The sequence below is a fragment of the Aquarana catesbeiana genome, linkage group LG03, assembly GCF_042186555.1.
Source record: "Aquarana catesbeiana isolate 2022-GZ linkage group LG03, ASM4218655v1, whole genome shotgun sequence".
Classification (NCBI taxonomy): domain Eukaryota; kingdom Metazoa; phylum Chordata; class Amphibia; order Anura; family Ranidae; genus Aquarana; species Aquarana catesbeiana.
Window position 1 is genome coordinate 497,533,942 of NC_133326.1, and position 26,447 is coordinate 497,560,388.

Here is a 26,447-nt window from a genome sequence, read left to right on the forward strand (position 1 = left end):
CCATCTAATCAGTGCCCATAAGTGCTGCCTCATCAGTGCCCATAAGTGCCACCTCATCAGTACCCATCAGTGCAGCCTATCAGTGCCCATCAGTGCAGCCTCTTAAATACCACCAAAAGAAAGCTCTATTTGTGTGAAGAAAATTATAAAAATTTCACATGGTTACAGTGTAGCATGCCCATGCAATTGTGTGACAGAGCTGAAAAATGGCCTGGGCAGGAAGGGGGTGTAAGTGCCTGGTATTGAGGTGGTTAAATATACTATTGAAAGCATTTGTAATATCCCTTTGATAAGTCAAAACAAATTTTGTTGATGCTGCCAGAAATGTTGTGAGCCGATAACGTTTTATTTTATTCAGCGTTAGCTTTGCTTTATTTTGAAGGTATTGTAGGTACGAGATATCCCAGGATGCACTGGGCAACCAATAAGTGAACCAAAAAGATATCATCAGCAGTCACATCGCCATTGGCTCCTGCTGCTGTCAATCAAATCCTGCGACGAGGGTGCAGAGACTGAACCAAGCTGCACTGTCCATGTTAAATAATGCAGACAGCTCTAAATCGAGCACGCAGGTGTGCCACCATATAGAAGAGGAGGAGCCTGGAATGCTAGCGGGGGCCCAAGAAGAGGGAAATTGGGGCTGCTCTGTGCAAAACTATTGCACTGTGTAGGTAAGTGTAACATATTTGCTATTTTAAAAAATAGGGTTTGCAATCACTTTAAGAATTATCACAATGAAGGAGGAAGATATCAGTGCACTAAATTAAACTGTGGTATAGACATTGTGATTTAAGAGCTGGTTTACCATCGTCAACAAGAATTCTTATACAGTTTAGCAATATCGGACTTGATTTTTGCTTTCAGTAAGAACTAAAGTCATGAAAACATACCTTGTTATCTCAGTACAGAAGTACCATGTGATCTCTGGCCTTGGCATCCCTTTGCCAGCACATGTCACTATCTGTCCGCCACCTTTAGGATGGCTGTCAATCATTTCCTTTATTTCAACGGGCACTAAACCAAAAAAATAAAACTAATTATATATATCCTGACAACAGTGAAACAATTAATATTTACAGTAGAGCCAAACTCCACCTGGTACTTTATAAGCAGTTACAGCAAACTGCTTTTTTTTCCCTTTTGAGGTAAAGGTTTTACATAAACTAATAAAGGCTGATCATCGTAAGCACCCCCACCAGTGTTAAATGCTTTGTCTCATCCCTGTAACTGATACAACTGCAAGAGAGCTTGTTCTTTTGAAAAACAACAGACTTACAGGCCAGATCACCAAATGAAAATAGAAGAAAGGAAGCCTTAAAAAAAAAAACGAATGCAGCCATTAAATCTAAGGATTGGTGAGCTGCAATATAATAAAAGTTTGCTTTTGGATTTATTACCGCATGCATGCTAAGTAATGTGTAAGTGTATCACTTGCACATACGTACTGCTTCTCACAGGGATCACAGTACTCCCCCTGACAATGCATTGATCTACTTTTGTCTACAGATGGACAATGCTATCTTTGTTCTGACATCATCTAGGGTCAGTATTTTCTCCCCAAGCTAAAATGTGGGCTCAGAAACCACACAATCGTGTAAGTCCTGGTGCCTGTGTACTTTGTGACTTACTACAAAGTCATAATGTCGCAGCTTGATCACCAGTGGGGAGGAGATGCCTCCTCCTGCCTGCAGCAGGCTGATGGCATCATCAAAGCCAGTACAAAGTCATTTGTATGGCGCTAACGAAAGTTTTTAAATGACAAAAGGTACATTTTTTAAAAGAATATAGGTCCTGTATATTGTGACATGTCAGAATGTATTCATGTAATCTCGTAAAGATAGTGAAAGCTTTAGGGTCTATATAATCACATAAATAAGGAAAACTCACCATTTATCTGAAGATAAAATGTCATCTCTGCATAATCATCCTCATTGTAAGCTTTCAGAGTATAGGCACCTCCATCTTGTTCTTTGACCCTTACAAGTGACAATGTGGAAACATACCTAAAAATATGATATTGGTTGCTTTAGAAAATATTTGCTTATACTTGTCCCAGTTCTAGCATCTCAAAGTAGCATTAGCTTGTACCCTACACTGCTAATCTGTCTCAATGAATGATCACTTCTCTGGAATATCTCCCACCCTATAACAAAACACAATGGTGGAATTAAAAACTCTGTCCCTAATCTCTCCATATTTCATAGCTCCCAACTGTCCCTGATTTCGAGGGACTGTCCCTCATTTGGAACAAAGTTCCTCTGTCCCTCTTTCCTCCTCGTTTGTCCCTGATTTTTATCTGATCTATATAGTTGTATATAAAATGCACTATTTATCTATTGAAAAGTGTTTCCCAGTGCTAAACCTTTCATCCAATTTTTACATTTCTGCATTTGTAAAGTTTAAAAGCTAGTATAAAGGAATAGTATTGGTAAAAAAAAGCACTTGTGGGTTCAACCAATATTTTTTTTTGTATAATTCTTCTTTGGGGGGCGTGACAGGGGGTGTGGCCTATGCCTACCTACTTTTGCTAATAGGTGTCCCTCGTTTCCATCTCAGAAAGTTGGGAGGTATGTATCCTATTCCGGACTTGACTAAAATGGATCAAAGCCTCTTGGCTTAATTTACTAAAGGAGTCTGGGAAACCTGAGATCCATCCAGTACTCAGGGTCCTATTCTGGTAGCTGCAGCAAGTGTCTCAGAGTCTCCAATAGGGTGGAAGTATGCCATATTCATTCAATAAAACCCTGCATGTTTATATTCTCACCATTGTGCTAGATCCTACGCATCTGCCACTGTGTGAAGTGGTTGAGTGGCTTGGGTAAGAAGGGTGTGTGCGGGGGAGAGTAGCTGGATTGACTCTCACAATCACTCTCACAAGCACATACTACAAGACTGCAGCAATGATTGGAACAGATGTAGAAGGCTAATTACAGCATTAATGACACTTCCTTTGCTGGCCAGGAAGGACTATGACAATGTAGCAAAAATATGTCTATTGCAGTGATGAGTCAAAGCACCCTGGGTCTGGTTCAGCGAACTTCAAAAAAGTTTGAATGCCGAACCTGAAAACTATTAAAATGAATGTGAGACAAATCTGTCAAATTGCTGACCACTATATATAGATATAGATAACTATATATATATATATATATATATATATATATATATAGATATCTATATATCTATACAGTATATTTATATATATTCAGACCCCCTTAAATTTTTCACTCTGTTATATTGCAGCCATTTGCTAAAATCATTTAAGTTCATTTTTTTCCTCATTAATGTACACACAGCACCCCATATTGACAGAAAAACACAGAATTGTTGACATTTTTGCAGATTTATTAAAAAAGAAAAACTGAAATATCACATGGTCCTAAGTATTTTGGCCCTTTGCTCAGTATTTAGTAGAAGCACCCTTTTGATCTAATACAGCCATTAGTCTTTTTGGGAAAAGTTTTTCACACCTGGATTTGGGGATCCTCTGCCATTCCTCCTTGCAGATCCTCTCCAGTTCTGTCAGGTTGGATGGTAAACGTTGGTGGACAGCCATTTTTAGGTCTCTCCAGAGATACTCAATTGGGTTTAAGTCAGGGCTCTGGCTGGGCCATTCAAGAAAGTCACGGATTTGTTGTTAAGCCACTCCTTCGTTATTTTAGCTGTGTGCTTAGGGTCACTGTCTTGTTGGAAGGAAAACCTTCGGCCCAGTCTGAGGTCCTTAGCACTCTGGAGAAGGTTTTCGTCCAGGATATCCCTGTACTTGGCCGCATTCATCTTTCCCTCGATTGCAACCAGTCGTCCTATCCCTGCAGCTGAAAAACACCCCCACAGCATGATGCTGCCACCACCATGCTTCACTGTTGGGACTGTATTGGACAGGTGATGAGCAGTGCCTGGCTTTCTCCACACATACCGCTTAGAATTAAGGCCAAAAAGTTCTATCTTGGTCTCATCAGACCAAAGAATCTTATTTCTCACCATCTTGGAGTCCTGCGGGTGTTTTTTTTTAGCAAACTCCATGCGGGCTTTCATGTGTCTTGCACTGAGGAGAGGTTTCTGTCGGGCCACCCTGCGATAAAGCCCCGACTGGTGGAGGCCTGCAGTGATGGTTGACTTTCTACAACTTTCTCCCATTTACCGACTGCATCTCTGGAGCTCAGCCACAGTGATCTTTGGGTTCTTCTTTACCTCTCTCACCAAGCTCAGTTTGGCCAGACGGCCAGCTCTAGGAAGGGTTCTGGTCGTCCCAAATGTCTTCCATTTAAGGATTATGGAGGCCACTGTGCTCTTAGGAACCTTAAGTGCAGCAGAAATTTTTTTGTACATATATATACTGTACATCCTGTCAGGAAGTGGTTATAACAAGCTCATGACAGCGGCTGTTCAGTAAAAGTGATCTGAGCGGCTCTACAACCACCTGATCACTTTTTCTGAAATGGTAATGGTCCTCGGTTTGGACTGGACTGTGAGCTCATCTCTAGGCTACTGGACCCAAATGAAAAATTGCTGGATATGAATCCCTGACAGGAGAGAGAATTGATATGCGTGATGGAGCCTCATCACTTGGCCATAGAGCAAGGTGCAATTGTTTCTGTCTCCTGTTAGAGATTTTCAGGAGCTTATGCTTTGAGTCCACAAGACACCTTTTTTGCTATATTGTCCAAGTCCTTATGAAGAGAGAATTTATGGCCCCTGAAACATGTTGGCTAGCTTTTGTCTTCCTGTTACGTGTGATAATAATGTAGCACACTCTGTATGCCACTAGTGTAGTGTAGGCAAATTATGTTTTGACTCATAGTTACCTTGTTACTCTTAATTGGGTCATGGGTTTACTGCAGGTCAGGCTAGATGACTCATACAGGCAGGTCTCTGGTGCTTCCACCTGGTTCTAGAAGTTTGGAGAAATTTCCAGAAGTTAGTGGGCGGGAGCCAGCAGAGTTTATCTGCATACTTAGGGGAACTTGGCCAATCCCCAGGCAGTGAGCCAGGCATGGTGGTTGAGCCAGCCCTTAAATATGGATGAGTCATGCCAGCAGGAGAGTCAGGAGGAAGATGGAGTACTGAGGAGACTGTTAATGGCCTTGGAGGGGAGCCCCTGGTCTGGGGCTCTGCCTCAGGCTGGAGCTCAGGCTGGCTTGGGAGGATCCTGACCGCAGTGTGGTTTAAAAGGAATCTTACCTAAAGAGCAGTGGGAGTAAGACGGACAGTGTGAGTACATTAGCACACCTAGAAATACACAAGGGGAGAGACTGCCACATGTAGCCTTTCTGGAAGACAGCGTTGTGCTTAATCTTTCCTTTCCCTTGTCCTGGGAGATCTCTGGAGCATCTGGGTGGGCTGGTGAAGAAGCTGGGATCAGTGTCTACACTGGGGTTGGAGATACTTCAGAATGCAGCCTTCAACACTTTGTGCTATTTTCTAAGGGACTTATGCCGCGTACACACGGTCGGACTTTCCGGCGGACCAGAGTGTGCCGGACAATCCGCCCGTGTGTAGGCGCCAGCGGACTTTTCCGGCTGACTTTTTCCCCAAAGTCCGCCGGACCAAGATTTGAAACCTGTTTTAAATTTATCCGCCGGACTCAGTTTCGGGTGGAAAGTCCGCTCGTCTGTGTGCTGGTTCGACGGAAAGTCCGCTCGTGTGTATGCTGGTCCGACGGACCAGATACGACGCGAGGGCAGGGTATTGCATCTCGCGCTCGCTGCAATAGGAAAAACAGATTTTCCTATTGCGGTGAGCGCGGGGCATACCAGGCCCTTAGGTCTGGTATGGATTATAAAGGGGAACCCCCTACGCCGAAAAAACGGCGTGGGGTCCCCCCTAAGATCCATACCAGACCCCAATCCGAGCACACAGCCCGGCCGGTCAGGAAAGGGGGTGGGGACGAGCGAGCGCCCCCCCCTCCTAAACCGTACCAGGCCGCATGCCCTCAACATGGGGGGATGCTTTGGGGGAGGGGGGCGCCCTGTGGGGCCCCCCACCCCAAAGCACCTTGTCCCCATGTTGATGAGGACAAGGGCCTCTTCCCGACAACCCTGGCCGTTGGTTGTCGGGGTCTGCGGGCGGGGGGCTTATCGGAATCCGGGAGCCCCCTTTAATAAGAGGGCCCCCAGATCCCGCCCCCCCACCCTATGTGAATGAGTATGGGGTACATGGTACCCCTACCCATTCACCTAGGGAAAAAGTGTCAACAATAAAACACACTACACAGGTTTTTAAAATAATTTATTAAACAGCTCCGTGGGGGTCTTCCTCCGGCTTCGGGGGTTCCTCCGGTTCCTCTTCTCCCGGCGTCCGGTTGGTTCTTCTCCGCTCTCTTCTCCCGGTGTTCCAGTTCTTCGGCCGGCTCCTCTGCTGTCTTCAGGTAGCTCTCTTGCCAGCAGAGGTCCGGGCTTCTGGGCTTCTTGGCTTCTTGGCTTCTTCCCTCTTCTCTTCTCCAGATGTTGACACGACGCTCTCTCCGGCTGGACTGCTCTCTGAGGGCTCCGTTGTGACTTATATAGGCGGAGACACCGCCCCCTAATGATGTCACAGTCCCTGGGCATGCTGGGACTGTGACATTTTAGGGGGCGTGGTCACCGGGCGATATTGACCACGCCCCCTAAAACGTCACAGTCCCAGCATGCCCAGGGACTGTGACATCATTAGGGGGCGGGGTCTCCGCCTATATAAGTCACAACGGAGCCCTCAGAGAGCAGTCCAGCCGGAGAGAGCGTCGTGTCAACATCTGGAGAAGAGAAGAGGGAAGAAGCCAAGAAGCCCAGAAGCCCGGACCTCTGCTGGCAAGAGAGCTACCTGAAGACAGCAGAGGAGCCGGCCGAAGAACTGGAACACCGGGAGAAGAGAGCGGAGAAGAACCAACCGGACGCCGGGAGAAGAGGAACCGGAGGAACCCCCGAAGCCGGAGGAAGACCCCCACGGAGCTGTTTAATAAATTATTTTAAAAACCTGTGTAGTGTGTTTTATTATTGACACTTTTTCCCTAGGTGAATGGGTAGGGGTACCATGTACCCCATACTCATTCACATAGGGTGGGGGGGCGGGATGATCTGGGGACCCTCTTATTAAAGGGGGCTCCCGGATTCCGATAAGCCCCCCGCCCGCAGACCCCGACAACCAACGGCCAGGGTTGTCGGGAAGAGGCCCTTGTCCTCATCAACATGGGGACAAGGTGCTTTGGGGTGGGGGGCCCCGCAGGGCGCCCCCTCCCTCAAAGCACCCCCCCATGTTGAGGGCATGCGGCCTGGTACGGTTTAGGAGGGGGGGGGCGCTCGCTCGTCCCCACCCCCTTTCCTGACCAGCCGGGCTGCATGCTCGGATCGGGGTCTGGTATGGATCTTTGGGGGAACCCCACGCCGTTTTTTTCGGCGTAGGGGGTTCCCCTTTATAATCTATACCAGACCTAAGGGCCTGGTATGCCCCGCGACGGGGCTCGCAAGGTGTCAATTTTGCCGATGAAAGCGGCAAGATTGATTTCCTTTTCTAGTCCCGTCGCACATGAGTCACGTTCAAAATGAACGGACTTGTCCGTGTGTGGGCAAGTCCGTTCATTCTGAAAGTCCGCCGTACCTCCGGCGAAAGTCAGTCGGAAAGACGGGCGGACTTAGCCCGCCGGAAAAGTCCGGTCGTGTGTGGGCAAGTCCGTCCGTTTTAAAGTCTGGCGCACCTGGCGGACAAAGTCCGTCAGAAAGTGTGCCGGACCAAGTCTGCCGGAAAGTCCGACCGTGTGTACGCGGAATTAGAGTTCCTAGTCCTTAAGGGGCCATCCATCTTTTATTATCAGAGACTGTCAGTGTTCAGGAGGAGGACAGTTAAGGACTGTGTGCATAGGGACGAAGTTGTCCCTATTTTGTTGCAGTCAAGCTTGGCATCCCATAATTCCTATTCCCCATCCAAGTTATTACCCCTAATAAACAACAAAAAACAAGCTCAAAGACTGTTCCTTGTGTCTGGATGAAAGTGGAAATGCTTGTTGCCTGGCTGTGCAGGAGTGGGGAAACCAGTTGTCTGTGGCCCCTACGGGGGTAGTGCTACAATAACAATAAAGTGTCTTGGACTATTGAGACGATCGACTGAAAATATCTTTTTTATTTTCACTGGAGTTCCTAATTTGGGTAACCCCTGTCTATTGGGGGGGGGGGGGGGGCAGCTTTGTGGAGAGCTGCCCAAGCCAGGCTATTAGGAATAATTGATGATCCCTCATTACAGGTTGAGGATCTGTGTCTAGTGTCTTAACCTGCATCTTTATTTGTAATCCTTAACCTTCGCGTCATGGCCTAATCATGCAGCAGCCTTCCAAAGCTTCCTAAAGGTAGTAGTACAGAGGCTCTGGGCACAGGTTATCAAAATGTTACAAAGTCATTACTTGAACTCAGTAAGCCTGGATTTAGCAGCTCATCACAAAGACAGGGATCCTGCAGGAGAGGACATTCAACCGTGTTGAGAAATCCAAGTGCAATAATAAGGTAAAAGAGAGTACCAAATGAAAAATCCTTATGAGTCCAAAGTTTTTATTGTTCAAAGGCGTACAACATGCAGGGCAAAGAACAGCCAATGCCTTTCAGGGGCCACACAATCCCTCTTCATCAGGGCTGAATGGAATGGCAGGATGTTAAGTGGACGCAGCAATACTCCTTAGAAGATTAATCTGCATGCGTAGGATGTTATAAATAACAGTCAGTACTGGTATTTACAGTAAAATTAGCAAGGCTTGGACTGCTAAGGATTTTTTATTTGGTGCTCTCTTTGACCTATTACACTTGGATTTTCTAAACCTTCCTGTCACTACTAAATCCAGGCTGTTGGAAGGCTGCTACAGGTATGGTCCTGCACTTCATACATGTAGCAGTTTGTTTCCATGACCAATTCAGTCAATTAACAGATTAATAAATTGGAATTTAGATACATTAATTATAATATCTTGAATAAGACACACCCTTTTCATGCGACTTCTTTATCACCTTCTACCTATTTTTCTGGGCCAATGTCACTAAAACCTGATTATGAGCAACTATTTTTTCTTGTTACAGTTTTTAAAAACAGAACCGCATAAAAGTAATAAAAAAAAAAATTAAAAAGCTCACGTGTTCTCAGCGTTTTTTTCGATTGCAATGTTCACAAGGCTGTTATTATTTCCAGTCAGCAGATGGTCACCTTTTAACCACTCAATGGTGGGTCTGGGGTAAGATTCAATTGATACCACAATGGATGTGCTTTGATGTAGTTTAGCAGGCAGTAAAGTGCCTTCTGTGTGCATCTTTACATATCCCTTTCCTAAAAGAGATTAAGAGATACTTAAAAGATACAATAGTTATGCAGGATAAATAAATATATATACAGTGCCTTGAAAAAGTATTCATACCGCTTGAAATTTCCCACATTTTGTCATGTTACAGTCAAAAATGTAAATGTACTTTATTGAATATCAAATAAATATATGAAAAGTGTGGCGTGCATTCGTATTCAGCCCCCCTGAGACAATACTTTGTAGAACCCTTTCACTGCAATTACAGCTGCAAGTCTTTACCAGATTTGCACATTTAGAGAGTGACATTTTTGCCTATTCTTCTTTGCAAAATAGCTCAAACTCTGTCAGATTGGATGAAGAGTGTCCGTGAACAGCAATTTTCAAGTGTTGCCACAGATTCTCAATTGGATTTAGGTCTGGAATTTGACTGGGCAATTCTAACACGCGAATATGCTTTGATCTAAACCAGTGGTTCTCAACCCTGTCCTCAAGTACCCCCAACAGGCCATGTTTTGGGAATTTCTCTTAGATAAAATAGCTGTCCAAAATACCAAGCCATTGACTCTGATTTAAAGCACCTGTGCATGATGAAGGAAAACCTGCAAATATGGACTGTTGGGGGTACTTGAGGACAGTGTTGAGAACCACTGATCTAAACCATTCCATTGTAGCTCTGGCTGTATGTTTAGGGTTGTTCTCCTGCTGGAAGGTGAATCTCTGCCCAAGTCTCAAGTCTTTTGCAGACTCTAACAAGTTTTCTTCTAAGATTGCCCTGTGTTTGGCTCCATCCATCTTCCCATCAACTCTGACCAGCTTGCCTGTCACTGCTGAAGAAAAGCATCCCCACAACATGATGTTGCTACCACTATGTTTCACGGTGGGGATGATGTGTTCAGGGTAATGTACAGTGTTAGTTTTCCGCCACACATAGCGTTTTGCTTTTAGGCCAAAAAGTTCAATTTTGGTCTCATCTGACTGGAGCACCTTCTTCCGCATGTTTGCTGTGTCCCCCACATGGCTTCTCACAAACTGCTAATGGGACTTCTTATGGCTTTCTTTCAACAATGGCTTTCTTCTTGCCGCTCTTCCATATAGGCCAGATTTGTGGAGTGCATGACTAATAGTTGTCCTGTGGACAGATTCTCCCACCTGAGCTGTGGATCTCTGCAGCTTCCCACGAGTTACCATTGGCCTCTTGGCTGCTTCTCTGATTAATGCTCTCTTTGCCTGGCCTGTCAGTTTAGGTGGACGGCCATGTCTAGGTAGGTTTGCAGTTGTGCCATACTCTTTGCATTTTCAGATGATGGATTGAACAGTGCTCCGTGAGATGTTCAAAACTTGGGATATTTTTTATAACCTAATCTTGCTATAAAATTCTCCACACCTTTATCCCTGACCTGTCTGGTGTGTTCCTTGGCCTTCATGATGCTGTTTTCACTAAGGTTCTCCAACAAACCTCTGAGGGCCTCACAGAACAGCCATATTTATACTGAGATTAAATTGCACACAGGTGGACTCTATTTACAAATTAGGTGACTTCTGAAGGCAATTGGTTCCACTAGATTTTAATTAGGGGTATCAGAGTAAAGGGGCTCAATACAAATGCATGCCACACTTTTCAGATATTTACTTGTAAAAAAATGTGAAAACCATTTATCATTTTCCTTCCACTTCACAATTATGTGCCACGTTGTGTTGATCTATCAAATAAAATCCCAATGAAATACATTTACGTTTTTGGTTGTAACATGACAAAATGTGGGAAATTTCAAGGGGTATGAATACTTTTTCAAGGCACTATATTTTATATATATATATATATATATATATATATATATATATATATATATATATATATATATATAGTTGTGCTCATAAGTTTACATATCCTGGCAGAATTTATGATTTCTTGGCCATTTTTCAGAGAATATGAATGATAACACAAAAATGTTTCTTTCACTCATGGTTAGTGTTATGGTTAGCCATTTATTATTAATCAACTATGTTTACTCTTTTCAAATCATAATGACAAAAGGAACTACCCAAATTACCCTGATCAAAAGTTTACATACCCTGGTGATTTTGGCCTGATAACATGCACACAAGTTGACACAAAGGGGTTTGAATGGCTATTAAAGGTAAACATCCTCTCCTGTGATCTGTTTGCTTGTAATTAGTGTGTGTATATAAAAGGTCAATGAGTTTCTGGACTCCTGACAGACCCTTGCCTCTTTCATCCAGTGCTGCACTGACGTTTCTGGATTCTGAGTCATGGGGAAAGCAAAAGAATTGTCAAAGGATCTGTGGGAAAAAGTAGTTGAACTATAAAACAGGAAAGGGATATAAAAAGATCTCCAAGGAATTGAGAATGCCAATCAGCAGTGTTCAAACTCTAATCAAGAAGTGGAAAATGAGGGGTTTTGTTGAAACCAAACCACGGTCAGGTAGAACAACTAAAATTTCAGCCACAACTGCCAGGAAAATTGTTTGAGATGCAAAGAAAAACCCACAAATAACTTCAGGTGAAATACAGAACTCTCTGAAAACATGTGGTGTGGCTGTTTCAAGATGCACAATAAGGAGGCACTTGAAGAAAGATAGGCTGCATGGTCGAGTCGCCAGAAGAAAGTCATTACTACACAAATGCCACAAAGTATCCCGCCTACAATATGCCAAACAGCCCAGAGACAAGCCTCAAACCTTCTGGCACCAAGTCATTTGGAGTGATAAAACCAAAATTGAGCTTTTTGGCCACAACCATAAATGCTACATTTGGAGAGGAGTCAACAAGGCCTATGATAAAAAGTACACCATTCCTACTGTGAAACACGGAAGTGGATCGCTGATGTTTTGGGGATGTGTGAGCTACAGAGGCACATGAAATTTGGTCAGAATTGATGACAAGATGAATGCAGTATGTTATCAAAAAATACTGGAGGAACATTTGCATTCATCAGCCAGGAAGCTGCGCATGGGACGTACTTGGACATTCCAATATGACAATGATCCAAAACACAAGGCCAAGTCAACCTGTCATTGGCTACAGCAGAATAAAGTGAAGGTTCTGGAATGCCCATCTCAGTCTCCTGACCTCAATATCATTGAGCCACTCTGGGGAGATCTCAAACGTGCAGTTCATGCAAGAGAGCACAAGAATTTACAGGAACTGGAGGCTTTTTGCCAAGAAGAATGGGCAGCTTTAACATTTGAGAAGATAAAGAGCCTCATCCACAAATACTACAAAAGACTTCAAGCTGTCATTGACGTTAAAGGGGGCAATACACGGTATTAAGAACTGGAGTATGTAAACTTTTGATCAGGTTCATTTGGGTAGTTCCTGTTATCATTCTGATTTACAAAGAGTAAACACAGTTGATTGATAATAAATGGCTTCAGCCAAACAATAACCACGAGTGAAAGAAAAGTTTTTGTGTTATCATTCATATTCTCTGAAAAATGGCCAAGAAATCATAAATTCTGCCAGGGTATGTAAACTTATGAGCACAACTGTATACACACAGTATCTCACAAAAGTGAGTACACTCACATTTTTGTAAATATTTTATTATATCTTTTCATGTGACAACACTGAAGAAATTACACTTTGCTACAATGTAAAGTAGTTCAGTGTACAGCTTGTATACCAGGGTAAATTTGCTGTCCCCTCAAAATAACTCAACACACAGCCATTAATGTCTAAACCGCTGACAACAAAAGTGAATACACCCCTAAGTGAAAATGTCCAAATTGGGCCCGAAGTGTCAATATTTTGTGCGGCCACCATTATTTTCCAGCACTGCCTTAACCCTCTTGGGCATTGAGTTCACCAGAGTTTCACAGGTTGCCACTGGTGTCCTCTTCCCCTCCTCCATGATGAAAACACGGAGCTGGTAAATGTTGGCGACCTTGCGCTCCTCCATTGTCCGTTTGAGGATGCCCCATAGATGCTCAGTAAGGGTTTAGGTCTGGAGACATGCTTGGTCAGTCCATCACCTTTACCCTCAGTTTCTTTAGCAAGGCAGTGGTCATTTTGGAGGTGTGTTTGGGGTCGTTATCATGTTGGAATACTGGCCTGTGGCCAAGTCTCCGAAGAGAGGGGATCATGTTCTGCTTCAGTATGTCACAGTACATGTTGGCATTCATGGTTCCCTCAATGAACTGTAGCTCCCCACTGCCAGCAGCACTCATGCAGCCCCTGACCATGACACCCCCACCACCATGCTTGACTGTAGGCACTAGACATGTGTACACTGAAATATTTTGTTTCGGAACTTCTGTTTCCTCCAAAATACATTTATTCAGTTGCTCCGGAAATTCGTTCTTTTGTTTTGCATTTGTACGAAAATCCAAATTAATTAAGGTCGAATCTGTCAATTGAAGGCTTATGATGTCTGTCAGATGTGCTAAGAAGACTCGACGAAGCAGCTAAACTGTACGACGACGCGACGTACATTTCCAGTCGAATGCTCCGCTCACAAGCTATAGTAGAGTCCTAATGTTGTTTGACTAGAAGCAATTATAATTTGACCGTAAATGTCCGCTCGTGGTGATCGTATGATTTTAGCTGCTTCGTCGAACCTTCATGTCGAAGCAGTGACTACTAATAGCTCTTTTACTATTGTCTCTATAATGTCGAATCTTTTCTCTCTATGTCGAATAATCTTGGACTAACAGAGTTAGGTTAGGCACATTCAACCGCAGGTTCGATAGACACAGATCGCTATTGTCACCGTCATGTGGAATCTTCTATCTATCTATATCGAACTGTTGTCGCAATGATATAAAAATATAATGGATACGAAAATAAAGCATTTTTTTATTTCGGATCTTTCGGATTTTGTGCATTCGTTATAGTTTTGTTGAAGCGAACATGAAAATCTCTGAAATTTGGACGAAAATGCATTCGGACAATAATGAATGCACATGTCTAGTAGGCAAGACACACTTGTCTTTGTACTCCCTACCTGGTTGCCGCCACACACATTTGACACCATCTGAACCAAATACATTTAACTCGGTCTCATCAGATCACAGGACATGGTTCCAGTGATCCATGTCCTTAGTCTGCTTGTCTTAAGCAAACTGTTTGCGAGCTTTCTTGTACATCATCTTTAGAAGAGGCTTCCTTCTGGGGCGACAGCCATGCAGACCAATTTGATGCAGTGTGCGGCATATGGTCTGAGCACAACTGGTTTACCTCCCACTTCTTCAACCTCTGCAGCAATTTTGGCAGCACTCATACGTCTATTTCCCAAAGACAACCTCTGGATGTGACGCTGAGCACGTGCACTCAACTTCTTTGGTCAACCATGGCGAGGCCTGTTCTGAGTGCAACCTGTCCTGTTAAACCGCTGTATGGTCTTGACCACCGTGCTGCAGCTCAGTTTCAGGGTCTTGGGAATCTTCTTGTAGCCTAGGCCCGTGATGGCAAACCTTAGCACCCCAGATGTTATAGAACTACATTTCCCATGATGCTCATGCACTCTGCCGTGTAGTTGAGCATCATGGGAAATGTAGTTCCAAAACATTTGGGGTGCCAAGGTTTGCCATCACTGGCCTAGGCCATCTTTATGTAGAGCAACAATTCTTTTTTTCAGATCCTCAAAGAGTCCTTTGCCATGAGATGCTATGTTTAACTTTCAGGGACCAGTAAGAGAGAGTGCTAACACCAAATTTAACACACCTGCTCCCCATTCACACCTGAGACCTTGTAACACTAACGAGTCACATGACACACCGTGGAGAAAAAAATGGCTAATTGGGCAAAGTTTGGACATTTTCACTTAGGGGTGTACTCACTTTTGTTGCCAGTGGTTTAGACATTAATGGCTGTGTGTTGAGTTATTTTGAGGGGACAGCAAATTTACACTGTTATACAAGCTGTACACTCACTACTTTATATTGTAGCAAAATATGTAATTTCTTCAGTGTTGTCACATGAAAACATATTATAAAATATTTACAAAAATGTTGAGCGCATACTCACTTTTGAGATATATATATATATTTATATATTGTATTGTTAGATGCATTACAGGGGATGGGCATTATAACCAGTGGTTTCATACCAATGACAGTAATGTTGACATGTTTCATTTCAAAGTCACCAGAATACGCTTCTTCCACCGTGCAAGTATAAGTTCCTGAGTCCTCCTCAGTGGCATTTAGTATTTTCAAGACAGAACTTACAGAATTACCAGGTATGAGATGTTCCACAACAGCAAGCCTTCCTGCCTAATATGAAAAAAAACAAACATAAGGTCTGTTACGTTGATTATTTTTTACTTTTCTTGGTTCCTCCTTTTACTCCTCATTAACATGTTATTCAAATTTTCAAATAAAACCATTGTGTTTTCATTACATATCTTATTTATGTCCAAGTGACGTCATCTATGGGTCTTTGAGCTTCTTTTTGCAATGCAGGTGTTCTGTCAAAATACCCAATTCATCGAGATCTCCAATCACGCCACTGCCGGTTACTGTAAATCAGTAATTGGCAATTTCGATAAATTGCTGTTGTGACACAATACTGGCAACTGAGTGCAGGGTGTACCAAGATGGCGTGACGGAACATAATTTCCAGTTTCAATTATTTTATAAAAATTTTATACATATAAAAACATTCCATTTCAATTGAATCCCATATAAATATATACAAGAGTATATGAAACATTCATAATGAAAACAAAACATAAAACACAATCAACATACAATCAACATAATCATGGACTATGGACCTATCTCATAATGTACTCCATCATATCATCATATCAGAGGTGATCTGCCAACCTGTTCATTTATGAATAAAAAAAAAAAACGAAAAAAAAAAACCTCACAACTCCCCCCCTTGAAAAAAAAAGGGGGGGACAAAGGCGGGGGATGGCGGAACACCTAATTACTTCCCATATAATTCACATAAACCTGGGTTTGTTTAAATTCCAACCAACTTCTCAAAGTACTGACAAATTATATTTCAGAATTATTTTGCATGTGTATTACTTCTTCCATTAATCTGATTTTATCTACCTACCTAAACCAGTCCTTTATTGTCGGGATTACCCTTGATTTCCATTGTTTCGGAATGAATGCCTTTGCTGCATTCAGCAAGAATGGAATAATTGCTGCTCTATATTTCTTCCTTGGCATCCCCGTTACATGAAACAGGCTTTGCTAGGGATCAAATCCAATTTCATTCCCACTGATTTTCTTTATCCAGTCCAATACTTCCCTCCAATAGGGCTGAATCAGGGAACATTGCCACCAAATATGTGCATATTTATCGGGAGACACTGGAAAATATACAAGGCTTTCGGAAGAGTAATCTATTTGATAACACATCCTGCCAAACCATGATAGTCTATGTGCAGGGTATCCTCTCAAGTCTTGTTTAATGTTATTCAATAAGGGTAAATAATTATCCTAATATAGGTCCATTCTGTTGACAGAAACACTCCCAGATATTTCAATCCACTCCTCCTCCATTTAAAGGGATACAGATTTCTGAGATCCCTTCCTTCATCTGAGGAAACTGAGATATCTAATATCTTGGTTTTCTCCATGTTGATCTTAAGGTTCGATACATCCCCATAGTCACTTAGCTCTAACAAAACCTCTGGGAGAGTTTGTGTGGGATTCGTTATATATAACATAACATCATCCGCGAACATGGATGTCCTATGTTCTTGTCCTGCAACCTCAATACCTTTAATTTTATGATTGGCTCTTATGGAAGCTAAAAAGGGTTCCAAAGAAAACACGAAGAGTAGTAGGGACAGAGGACACCACTGGCGTGTACCATTATATAGCCGAAAAGTCTTGGATAGAGTTCCATTTACTTGTATTTTAGCTGTGGGGTTAGAGTATAAAGCCTCTATCTACCTCAGCATTCATGGGCCCATACCAAATTTCTTTAATGTCCGCAACATAAAATCCCAATCTAGCCTATCAAAAGCCTTTTCAGCATCTATTGATAGAAATAGAACAGGTTTCCTTCCATTTTTTGCTGTCTGCATCAATAAAGCTGTTCTTAATATATTATCTCTTGCCTCCCTCCCGGGGACAAACCCTGCTTGATCTTTCTCAATACAGTCTGGCATAAATGGAATCTTTCCGCCAAGATCCTTGGATATATTTTAACGTCCTCATTGATCAAGGATATCGGCCTAAAGCTAGAGCACAAAGTTGGATCCTTCCCTTCTTTACCCAGGAGTGATATATAGGCCCCCAGGGCTTCTTCACGGACTTTCAAGCCTTCCCCAATAGAATTCATATATAAATGGAAAAAAGGAGTCAGGGTACCTGAAAACTGTTTAAAATTTTAAATGGAACGTCATTTCCATTACAAGTTTTGACGGGGCGCCTAATCTGACGGAACTACGGCAGTCAAATGCAAGCTGTCACTGTATATGGCACACTAGCTTCCAGCTTCCAGTTTATTTTTTTGTCATTTTCTTTAGTATACACAATTAATTTTTTTTACATTGACATATTATATATAATTTCTTGAGAATTGGATATCACCTTTTATTCCCTAGAGGGGTCGAACAGAGTCCCAAGGAAACAAGGAAAGGAAACAAGGTCTCTTAACAGACTCCCCTTCCCCTGTAGTATTGGCATGGTGCCACCTACAGGTAGAAAGAAGACTTGCACCTGCCTACAAGCTATTTAGTTGGTACATTCATAATATCTCTCCCGGTCTTTAACTACATCCTGTCTATAGCAGAATGTTGGCAGGGCGGGGGTTCCATTATCCTGCCTGGATGTCATAAGACGTCCAGCAGAACAAACCGGCGATTGGTAGTGCGGTGTGTTGTTCTGACACACCGCATCTCCGATCATAATAAAGAGCCTATGACGTAGGCTCTTTCCCATGTGATCAGCTGTGCCCAATCACAGCTGATCACAGCGTAACTAGAAAGTGAAGGTTATCGGCATTCCTCTATTCACGCTGATAGGACGTGAGTAGAGGAGAGCCAATAATTGGCTCTCCTGGCGGGAGGATCTGCACTGATAATGTGCAGTGATGCCAATCAATGCCCAACAGGGATACCAATCAGTGCCCATCAGGGATGCCAGTCAGTGCCCATCAGTAATGCCTGTCAGTGCCATCTATAAGTGCCACCCGTCAGTGCTATCTATCAGTGCCACCCATTAGTGACGCCCATCATTGCTGGCTATCAGTGCCCATCATTGCCACCTATCAGTGCCCTTCAGTGCTGCATATCAGTACCGCCTATCAGTGCCCATCAGTGCTGCATATTAGTGCCACCTCATCAGTGCCACCACATCAGTGCCCGTCAGTGAAGGAGAAAACTTACTTATTTACAAAACTTTATAACAGAAACAAAGAGAAAAAATAACATTTCCAAATTTTCTGTCTTTTTTTATTTGTTTAGCAAAAAAGAAAAACCCAGTGGTGATCAAACACCACCAAAAGAAAGGTCCATTTGTGGAAATAAATTATACACATTTCATTTGGTTACACTGTTGCATGACCGTGCAATTGTCATTCAAAGTGTGACAGTGCTGAAAGCTGAAAATTGGCCTGGGCAGGAAGGGGGTGAAAGTGCCCTGTATTGAAGTGGTTAAGCGGTTTAGGCATCCTGAAAATGTGGGGATGCTCAGAAGTGGAACGTTCCCCTTATTCACGGTTATTAGCAATGCTCATTTTATTTTCAAATGAGTGCAAGTAAATTGAAATTGGCCTTATTGATCTCTGTGATCTGTGTTTACCAGCTCAGGACAATCTGTGAGCAATTACATTGGCTGTCTCACCCATAGCATAGCAGACATAGCAGATGTGGGGATATTACTATCAGGGACCCTAAGAAATTAAAATAATTGTAGGTGGTTTAACATCCTCCAGCATCCACCCTATACTGGAGACATATTGAAATAAGTTAACACTGAAGGATTTTTATTTAGCATATTACCCACCTTCCTACCTGGATAATCCCAGGTAAAATTAAGAATTTCGTTATCCATAACCGTGCATTTAATGGTGATGTTTTCTCCAATGGCCACTGTGCTTTGTACGGGGGTAATGTCCATGTTGATAGTGGAGACTAGAAGATAAATATAAAAGGACTTGTATGTTTGCATAAACAGTAATGGTACAGTAGTGGAATGCATATAAACCAAAAGGAATTCAATACAAACATCACAAATCTGCAACTAGGTAGTAGGTCTAGGATACTATGCTCTTTCACTTACTATAAGCAGGGGTTTGGAATCCTTACAGTCCTGCTCACACATGTGTAATGGTTTTCTATAGACTTTGACTATTTTTTGTGTCCATCAATGAAATGATTATGAACATCATTACAACCACCATACATGCATATTTCAGTTGCCTAACAACTGCTTTTGTGAACAATCATGCAAACATACATCAATAGATAAACTAAACTTACCCCCACCCTCCAACCTATCATAGTTCCCATCCCCTAAACCAGGGATCTCCAAACTGTGGCCCAGGGGCCAGGTATTGCCCTTTGCTTTCCTCTGTCTGGCCCTTGGGGCACAATTCCATGCACAACTGACACCAGCAATGAGGCACTATTCCTCCCACTGACACCAATGATGGGGTGCTATTCCCCCCAAATATAGGGCACCATTATTCCCTCTGATACCAACAATAGGCCCCTATTGCTGCCACTGATAAAGACAATGGGGTACTATTCTTCCCACTAAAACCAGTGATGGGGGATTGTTTACGCCCACTGATGCTGGGACATGTTCTACTATTACTGGTCACAGTCTGGCCCCCTTAAATTCTGAAGGATAGTAAACTGGCACTGTTTAGAAAGTTTGGAGACCCCTGTCCTAAACTATGGAGGTTGGTGGTGGTTGGGGAGAGGAGCTCTGCAAGCTATGGCTTGTCATGGAGGAAAATAGTTGTAATTGGCCAAGAAAATCTGTCCCAACGAATAATTAATTTTACTGAGCAGGCTTGGCCACCAGGCATTAGGGAAGACCTACTTCCCTGATATCAATAATATCTAATATCAATATCTAATATCAATAATATCTAATATGAATAATATCGAATATCAATATCTGATAAATTGTTGGGTTGATTAGACATTATGTAATGTCGGTAGACAGGGTCGTATTTTTACATCATGCTGATGCTTAATGCTGGGCACCTCTGCAACATGAGCATTTCGAGACTTTTTTTTAGAGCATCTCTTATCATAACAACCAAGCTTAACACAGCCCACCCTGATGGACTAAGGTCTGGTTCTCCCTATGCATTGAGTGCATGGGGACAGAGATATTCTCCACATAGTTGATGACAGGTTGCAGACCATTTCTATGGATTACTGCAACCCACCCAGATGTAAATAATATTATTCCACTATATTTTGCTACTTGTGACTATAAAAACCAAAGAATCTACACTATATATGGTTCTCCTGTGTCTCTCTTGTTTATTCCATTCTTCATTTTTTCTTTAAGAGCGGCAACAATACAGACCTTTTGGTAGGAACCTTACAAAAAGCTGAGATCTTAGAGCACTGTTAAAAAATAGTTTGAGCTTTGCTCTGTATATTTGCATTGAAAGTCATCTGTATTTCTGCATAAAACCTGCCATCTTGGCCTCTGATCTGAAGTGGCTATGGTGCTGCACATGTGATCAGTTATGACACCAGCCATTTGATGGCTTGACAGTTCAGTTAAGAGAAAATGCAACTGTGACAGTTATCATTCACAGGATACCTTAAATATGACTGTTTTGGCAAACAGTTAAATCGATGACTTTAGTTCCGCTTTAAGAGCGAATCCAGCAGTAGAACAGAAAAAAATGGAACTGCAAACACAGAGGGGTGCAAGGCTCTTTTAACTCAGGTAGCCAACCTCTCTATTTTGGCATGCTCTAGTTTAGTGGATTGTATAAACCGAAGGTATCTCTGTATTATGATTCCAGGGTTGCATTCTCTTAATTATTTTTACTTTCATAATCATGTGACATGGCTTGAGAAAATACTTACTTTGTGCCCAACCTAGATTTGGGCATTAAATATTTTGTTTGACCACTAAGTAGCACATTCACATCTGATGAATAGATGAAGATTATACTGACATGTACATTCTAAAGGTCTCGGTTGTCACCACAGATAAGTACCTGTTTATTCTGGAGTCTTTGGTGTGATTTTCAATACTGCAAAGATACACACCCACTGGGGTCCACTAAAAACCTGCAAACTCTATATCCCCCTAATATCCCTGATTATGTGCTTCAAAATCTTTACTGAGAAAGCACGTTTCTGCCATATACGCACAAATATTTAGGAGATCATTTTACCTTGCAAACTATAGATATAAAATGAAGTAGAAGAAACTTCCTTCTCATCCAGAGAAGCTTTACAATAATAGTTCTGATCTTCAAAATATCCAGTGAAACCTTTCCTGTTGTCATATGGATAAGGGATTTCAGTATCTCCTATCTTCTTGTGAAGAGTCACTGTAGCATTAGGGTAAGTCACTCGGCAAGGAATTGTATTTTTGCTGTTCAGTGGAACAATTAAGAACTCCTCATGTTCCTTGATTGGCAGAAACCACATTTCCGGATCTGGGCAGAGAGCAGAAGGCAAGAGTTCAATAATAATGCAAGAAACAAACCAGTTAGATTAGATATATTATTATAGGGAATATACAGTGGAGGCTTAATGTGTGAACAAGGGGAAATGTATGTGTTGGCTATAGTGAGAAGGAACATCTTCTATTTATCACCTGCATCAAAGTAATACTAAAGGCTTGTTTTTTTTTTTTTTTCGTTTTTTGTTTTTTTAAACAACAAACGTGTTATGTCATGGTTTTGCACAGAGCAGCCCTGGTACTCTTCTTTTTGGGTCCCCCACCGGGGGTCCTGGCTCCTCCGTCCTGCTGAAGGGAGGTGAAAAATGGGGTGTGAGAGAGAGAGAGGGGTGAGGGGGGGTTAGAGATGGGGTGAGTGAGAAAGAGAGAGGTAAGGGGCAGAGGGGAGGTGAGAAATAAAGGGGGGTAAGAGTGGAAGGTGAGGGAAGCTGTGAGAGAGAGTTTGAGGGAGAGGATGTAAGAGAGAGAGAGGGGGTGAGAGAGAGTGAGAGGGAGTGATGGGGAGGATGTAGGAGAGAGAGAGAGGTGAGAGAGAGGGAGGGGTGAGAGAGAGGAGAGGACGCCCCTATCCCCCCCATACTACACCAGGGGACCACCCCCACCCCCCCAAAATTAGAGCTTTAAGATAACTGATGCCTGTAATGTACCTGGATCCTGGATGCTATCCGCAGGGTTATCCAATGATTGCATTATCCATGGTGAAGGAGTCAGTGCTTTGTTATGCCATCTAATATCACTGACTCCTTTCACCTTCCCATTGCCCACCGGCTCCCATTCACTATCTATTGTCAGCACATGAGACAGGATGTCTCCAGCTCTCCTCTCAGAACAACGCTCCTCCAGCACATTAGACAGGATCACTCTCACATCGCACTGTATATACACACAATTTGATTACAGCCCCTACCCAGATTTCCAGCTGCAATGAGCAGTCCTTGGAGGAGATAGGGGGCAGTAATCAAACTGTGTGTGTATACAGTGCGATGCCATGTGAGAGCGATTCTGTCTAATGTGCTGGAGGATCACTGTTCTGACAGTAGAAGAGAGCCGGAAAGCACAACACAGCGCAGCTCCTCCTGGCTCTCTCCATTCCGCCACTTCTTCTCTCACTGCCCCAGGAGGCCGCTCCCCTGTCCCGGCTCTGAGTGCGGGTTTCAGCCGCTGAAGAGACCAGTACAGGACATCGCGCTTCCCACCCCACCAATCCCCTTGCTGTCTGAGCACCTACAGAAGTACCCCCTGATGGTCTTCTCCACTCCTATCCTGTTCTCCCTACACCTTCCTGCCAGGCAGTGCCCGAAGTCTGCCCCTGTTACAAGTTCTGAGCAGCCCCAAAAACAGCCTCAGGGTGGGGAATAGCAGAGGGAGAGAGAACACAGTCCTCACCGCCTCTGGCTCTTTCCTCCTCGCTCCCAGCGCTGGGCTGACAGGAGAAGTGTTACCACTGTCACTGCCCCTGTCAGCAGTACCCCCCTCAATGCGTCGCCCCGGGCAGGTGCCCCCCTGCCCCTCCCCTAATTTCGGCCCTGCATGCCTGTGTGTGTGATGTGTGTACATGCCTCTGTATGTGTGTGTACATGCCTGTGTGTGTGTGTGTGTACATGCCTGTGTGTGTGTGTACATGCCTGTGTGTGTGTGTACATGCCTGTGTGTGTATGTGTACATGCCTGTGTGTGTATGTGTACATGCCTGTGTGTGTGTACATGCCTGTGTGTGTGTGCATGCATGTGTGAGGGGGGCTGGGAGCGTACAGGTGTGAGGGAGGCTGAGAGTGTAAAGGTGTGAGGGGGGCTAAGAATGTACAGGTGTGAGGGGGCCTGAGAGTGTACAGGTGTGAGGGGGGCTCAGAGTGTACAGGTGTGAGGGGGGCTCAGAGTGTACAGGTGTGAGGGGGACTCAGAGTGTACAGGTGTGAGGGGGGCTCAGAGTGTACAGGTGTGAGGGGGGCTCAGAGTGTACAGGTGTGAGGGGGGCTCAGAGTGTACAGGTGTGAGGGGGACTCAGAGTGTACAGGTGTGAGGGGGGCTCAGAGTGTACAGGTGTGAGGGGGGCTCAGAGTGTACAGGTGTGAGGGGGGATGAGAGCGTAAAGGTGTGAGGGGGGCTAAGAATGTACAGGTGTGAGGGGGGCTGAGTGCGTAAAGGTGTGAGGGGGGCTAAGAATGTACAGGTGTCAGGGGGGCTGAGAGTGTACAGGTGTGAGGGGGGCTGAGAGTGTACAGGTGTGAGGGGGGCTGAGAGTGTACAGGTGTGAGGGGGCTGAGAATGTACAGGTCTGAGGGGGGCTCAGAGTGTACAGGTGTGAGGGGAGCTCAGAGTGTACAGGTGTGAGGGGGGCTGAGGCACTGAAGAGCTTGGTGGGATGGCTAGTGGGCGGATTTGGTGGGGCAGCCAGTGGGTGAGCCCTGGGGAATGTTGGTGGTAAGGCTTGGGAGGCCCAGGCCTAAAGCTGTGTAAGGGGCCCCACAATTTGCTAGGGAGTTTTGTCATCTCAGGAAGACCAGTCAAGATGGTAACCATTCTGAAAGATCCTGAACCCAGAATAAGATTGGGTAAAGATGTCAGCACAGGTGAGGGAGCTTGCATATGTCACATTGCACTAGGGAGGAGTGAGCATAGACAGCCTTTGGTCCTGCTTTAAGTGCAGTAACCCAAGACAAGCAACTGGAATTTCCTCTGCTGATGACAGACCAGTGCAAAATGAATTCTATTGGATTGGTTACTGCAGTAGTTATCAATCTCAGCCCTTAAAGCGGAGTTCCACTCAAAAATGGAACTTCTGCTTTAAGGGAGGCGACCCCCCTGACATTTTTTTTGGGGGGGGGGGGCGGTACCCTCTTTTTGGAGGGTTCCAGCTCCCACTTCCTCCCGACGCACCGCGGCACCGGAAGGGAGATCACCTCTCCCCCCTCCCACTTGGCAATCATCTGGAACACATCACAGGTCCCAGATGATTGCCTGGCTAGTCACGGCGCATGGCGCAGCTTGTGCATGCGCAGTGGGTGCCCAGCTGTGAAGCCACAGCCAGGCGCCCACAGTTACAATGCCGGCGCTGCAGAGAGGAGGGGGAGATGAGCGGGGCTTCGTTCCCCCACATCGCTGGACCCTGGGACAGGTAAGTGTCCGATTGTTAAAAGTCAGCAGCTGCAGTATTTGTAGCTGCTGACTTTTCATTTTTTTTTTTTAAGCAGAAGCTTTAAGTACCCCCAACGGGCCATGTTTTGGGAACTTCCCTTAGATAAAATAGCTTTTATCAATACCATGTCATTGATATTGATTTAAAGCAGCTGTGCAAAGAAAAGGAAAACCTGAAAACATAGCCCGTTGGGAGTACTTAAGGACGGAGGTTGAGAACCACTAGGTTACTGCACAAACCTTGGAACTTTGGCCCTTGGACTTCTCTCATTAAAGTTTTGCAAATCGTCTGTCTATTTGATGATTTAAGGAATTCCAGCCAAAAATACCAAAATAAAAACCCATTAAAAGATAAAATAACAAAATTGTATTTTTCTGCAATATTTATCTTTATCCCAGAGATTTCCCCCTTAGTAATTTTTTTTTTGTCCCTAGATGCCTTCAGTCTGATGACCAGCATCATTCGATCTTCCTCTGAGCCCAGGTTGTACTTGACCAACCCCAGCCTGTTACTGGACAGTGAAAGGAGAATCAGCAAAGTGAGGAGCTCATCTTTCTGTCACCCCGCTTTCTTCTCCTACCAGCATGCTTGCCAGCACAAGGACTGATTGGCACCTGGTGTTGCATCTTTCTCTCACAATCCAGCTCTGCTCCACCAGAACTGCAAGAGGCTGATACCAGGTCAGAATTCGGTACTTATACAGCTTGCATTTAAAAAATATGTTTAATGATGTATTAATGACTATCGTGCTGCATTAGCTTGTGTCTTTTATATCTGCCTAAAGTTCAGCCCTAAATGAGTGACAGTAGTGCTAATGAATCATACTTTCTTTGAATGGACCCTACATGTATCAACTGTGAAATAAATATTTTATATAATAAAAATATATTAAAATTAATAATAATTCAAAACCATTATTGTTTTCCTTCAAACATCTTTACAGAAGCTCAGAGTAAGTTCGGTAGATTTTGGCATGAAATCATAGTATTGTTTTTACCTGGTACAAAGATGTAGACAGATTTAACATCTCCTTTATCTGCTTGGCTAGTGGATTCATTGTACAGACAAGAGTAGAGTCCTGTGTTGATCCCGTTCACATTAGAAAGGGTAAGGATATTGGTGTACAGGCCATCTCTGTAATCCAGACTGGAGGAAACAAACTGCTCATCGTGCATCCAGATGATCTTCCTATCGGCAGAACAGCTCAGAGTGAAGGTGCTGTCAAGATTGAGCACTATTTCTGACTCATTCGGGTTGATTTCCAGGGACGAGGTTCTCCAAGTGAATATTAACAAACCTAAAAAAAAAAAAAAGATAAATTAAATGTACTTTGTTAATATATTATCCCATTGTTCTCATTTAAGTATTATTATTTACTACTGTTAAAGGGTTGCTATTGGTTGCTTTTATGCCTATGTATGTATTGTTGCAATGCATGCTTTAGGCCCCATTCACACTCTGC

General features: G+C 43.6%; 1 protein-coding gene across 2 annotated transcripts in view; it reads right to left on the reverse strand.

Annotated features, from left to right (window-relative positions):
- The window catches only part of PDGFRB (platelet derived growth factor receptor beta), a 207,980-nt gene that overhangs the window by 60,176 nt on the left and 121,357 nt on the right, over positions 1-26,447 (reverse strand). For both annotated transcript variants that reach the window (XM_073621081.1, XM_073621080.1), the window contains 7 exons: positions 25,983-26,282; positions 21,558-21,824; positions 19,187-19,314; positions 15,319-15,484; positions 9,087-9,276; positions 1,888-2,003; positions 891-1,014 (listed from right to left, as the gene is read on the reverse strand). In XM_073621081.1, the coding sequence (XP_073477182.1) occupies positions 891-1,014; positions 1,888-2,003; positions 9,087-9,276; positions 15,319-15,484; positions 19,187-19,314; positions 21,558-21,824; positions 25,983-26,282 (1,291 nt within the window). The remainder of the gene's footprint in view (positions 1-890; positions 1,015-1,887; positions 2,004-9,086; positions 9,277-15,318; positions 15,485-19,186; positions 19,315-21,557; positions 21,825-25,982; positions 26,283-26,447) is intronic.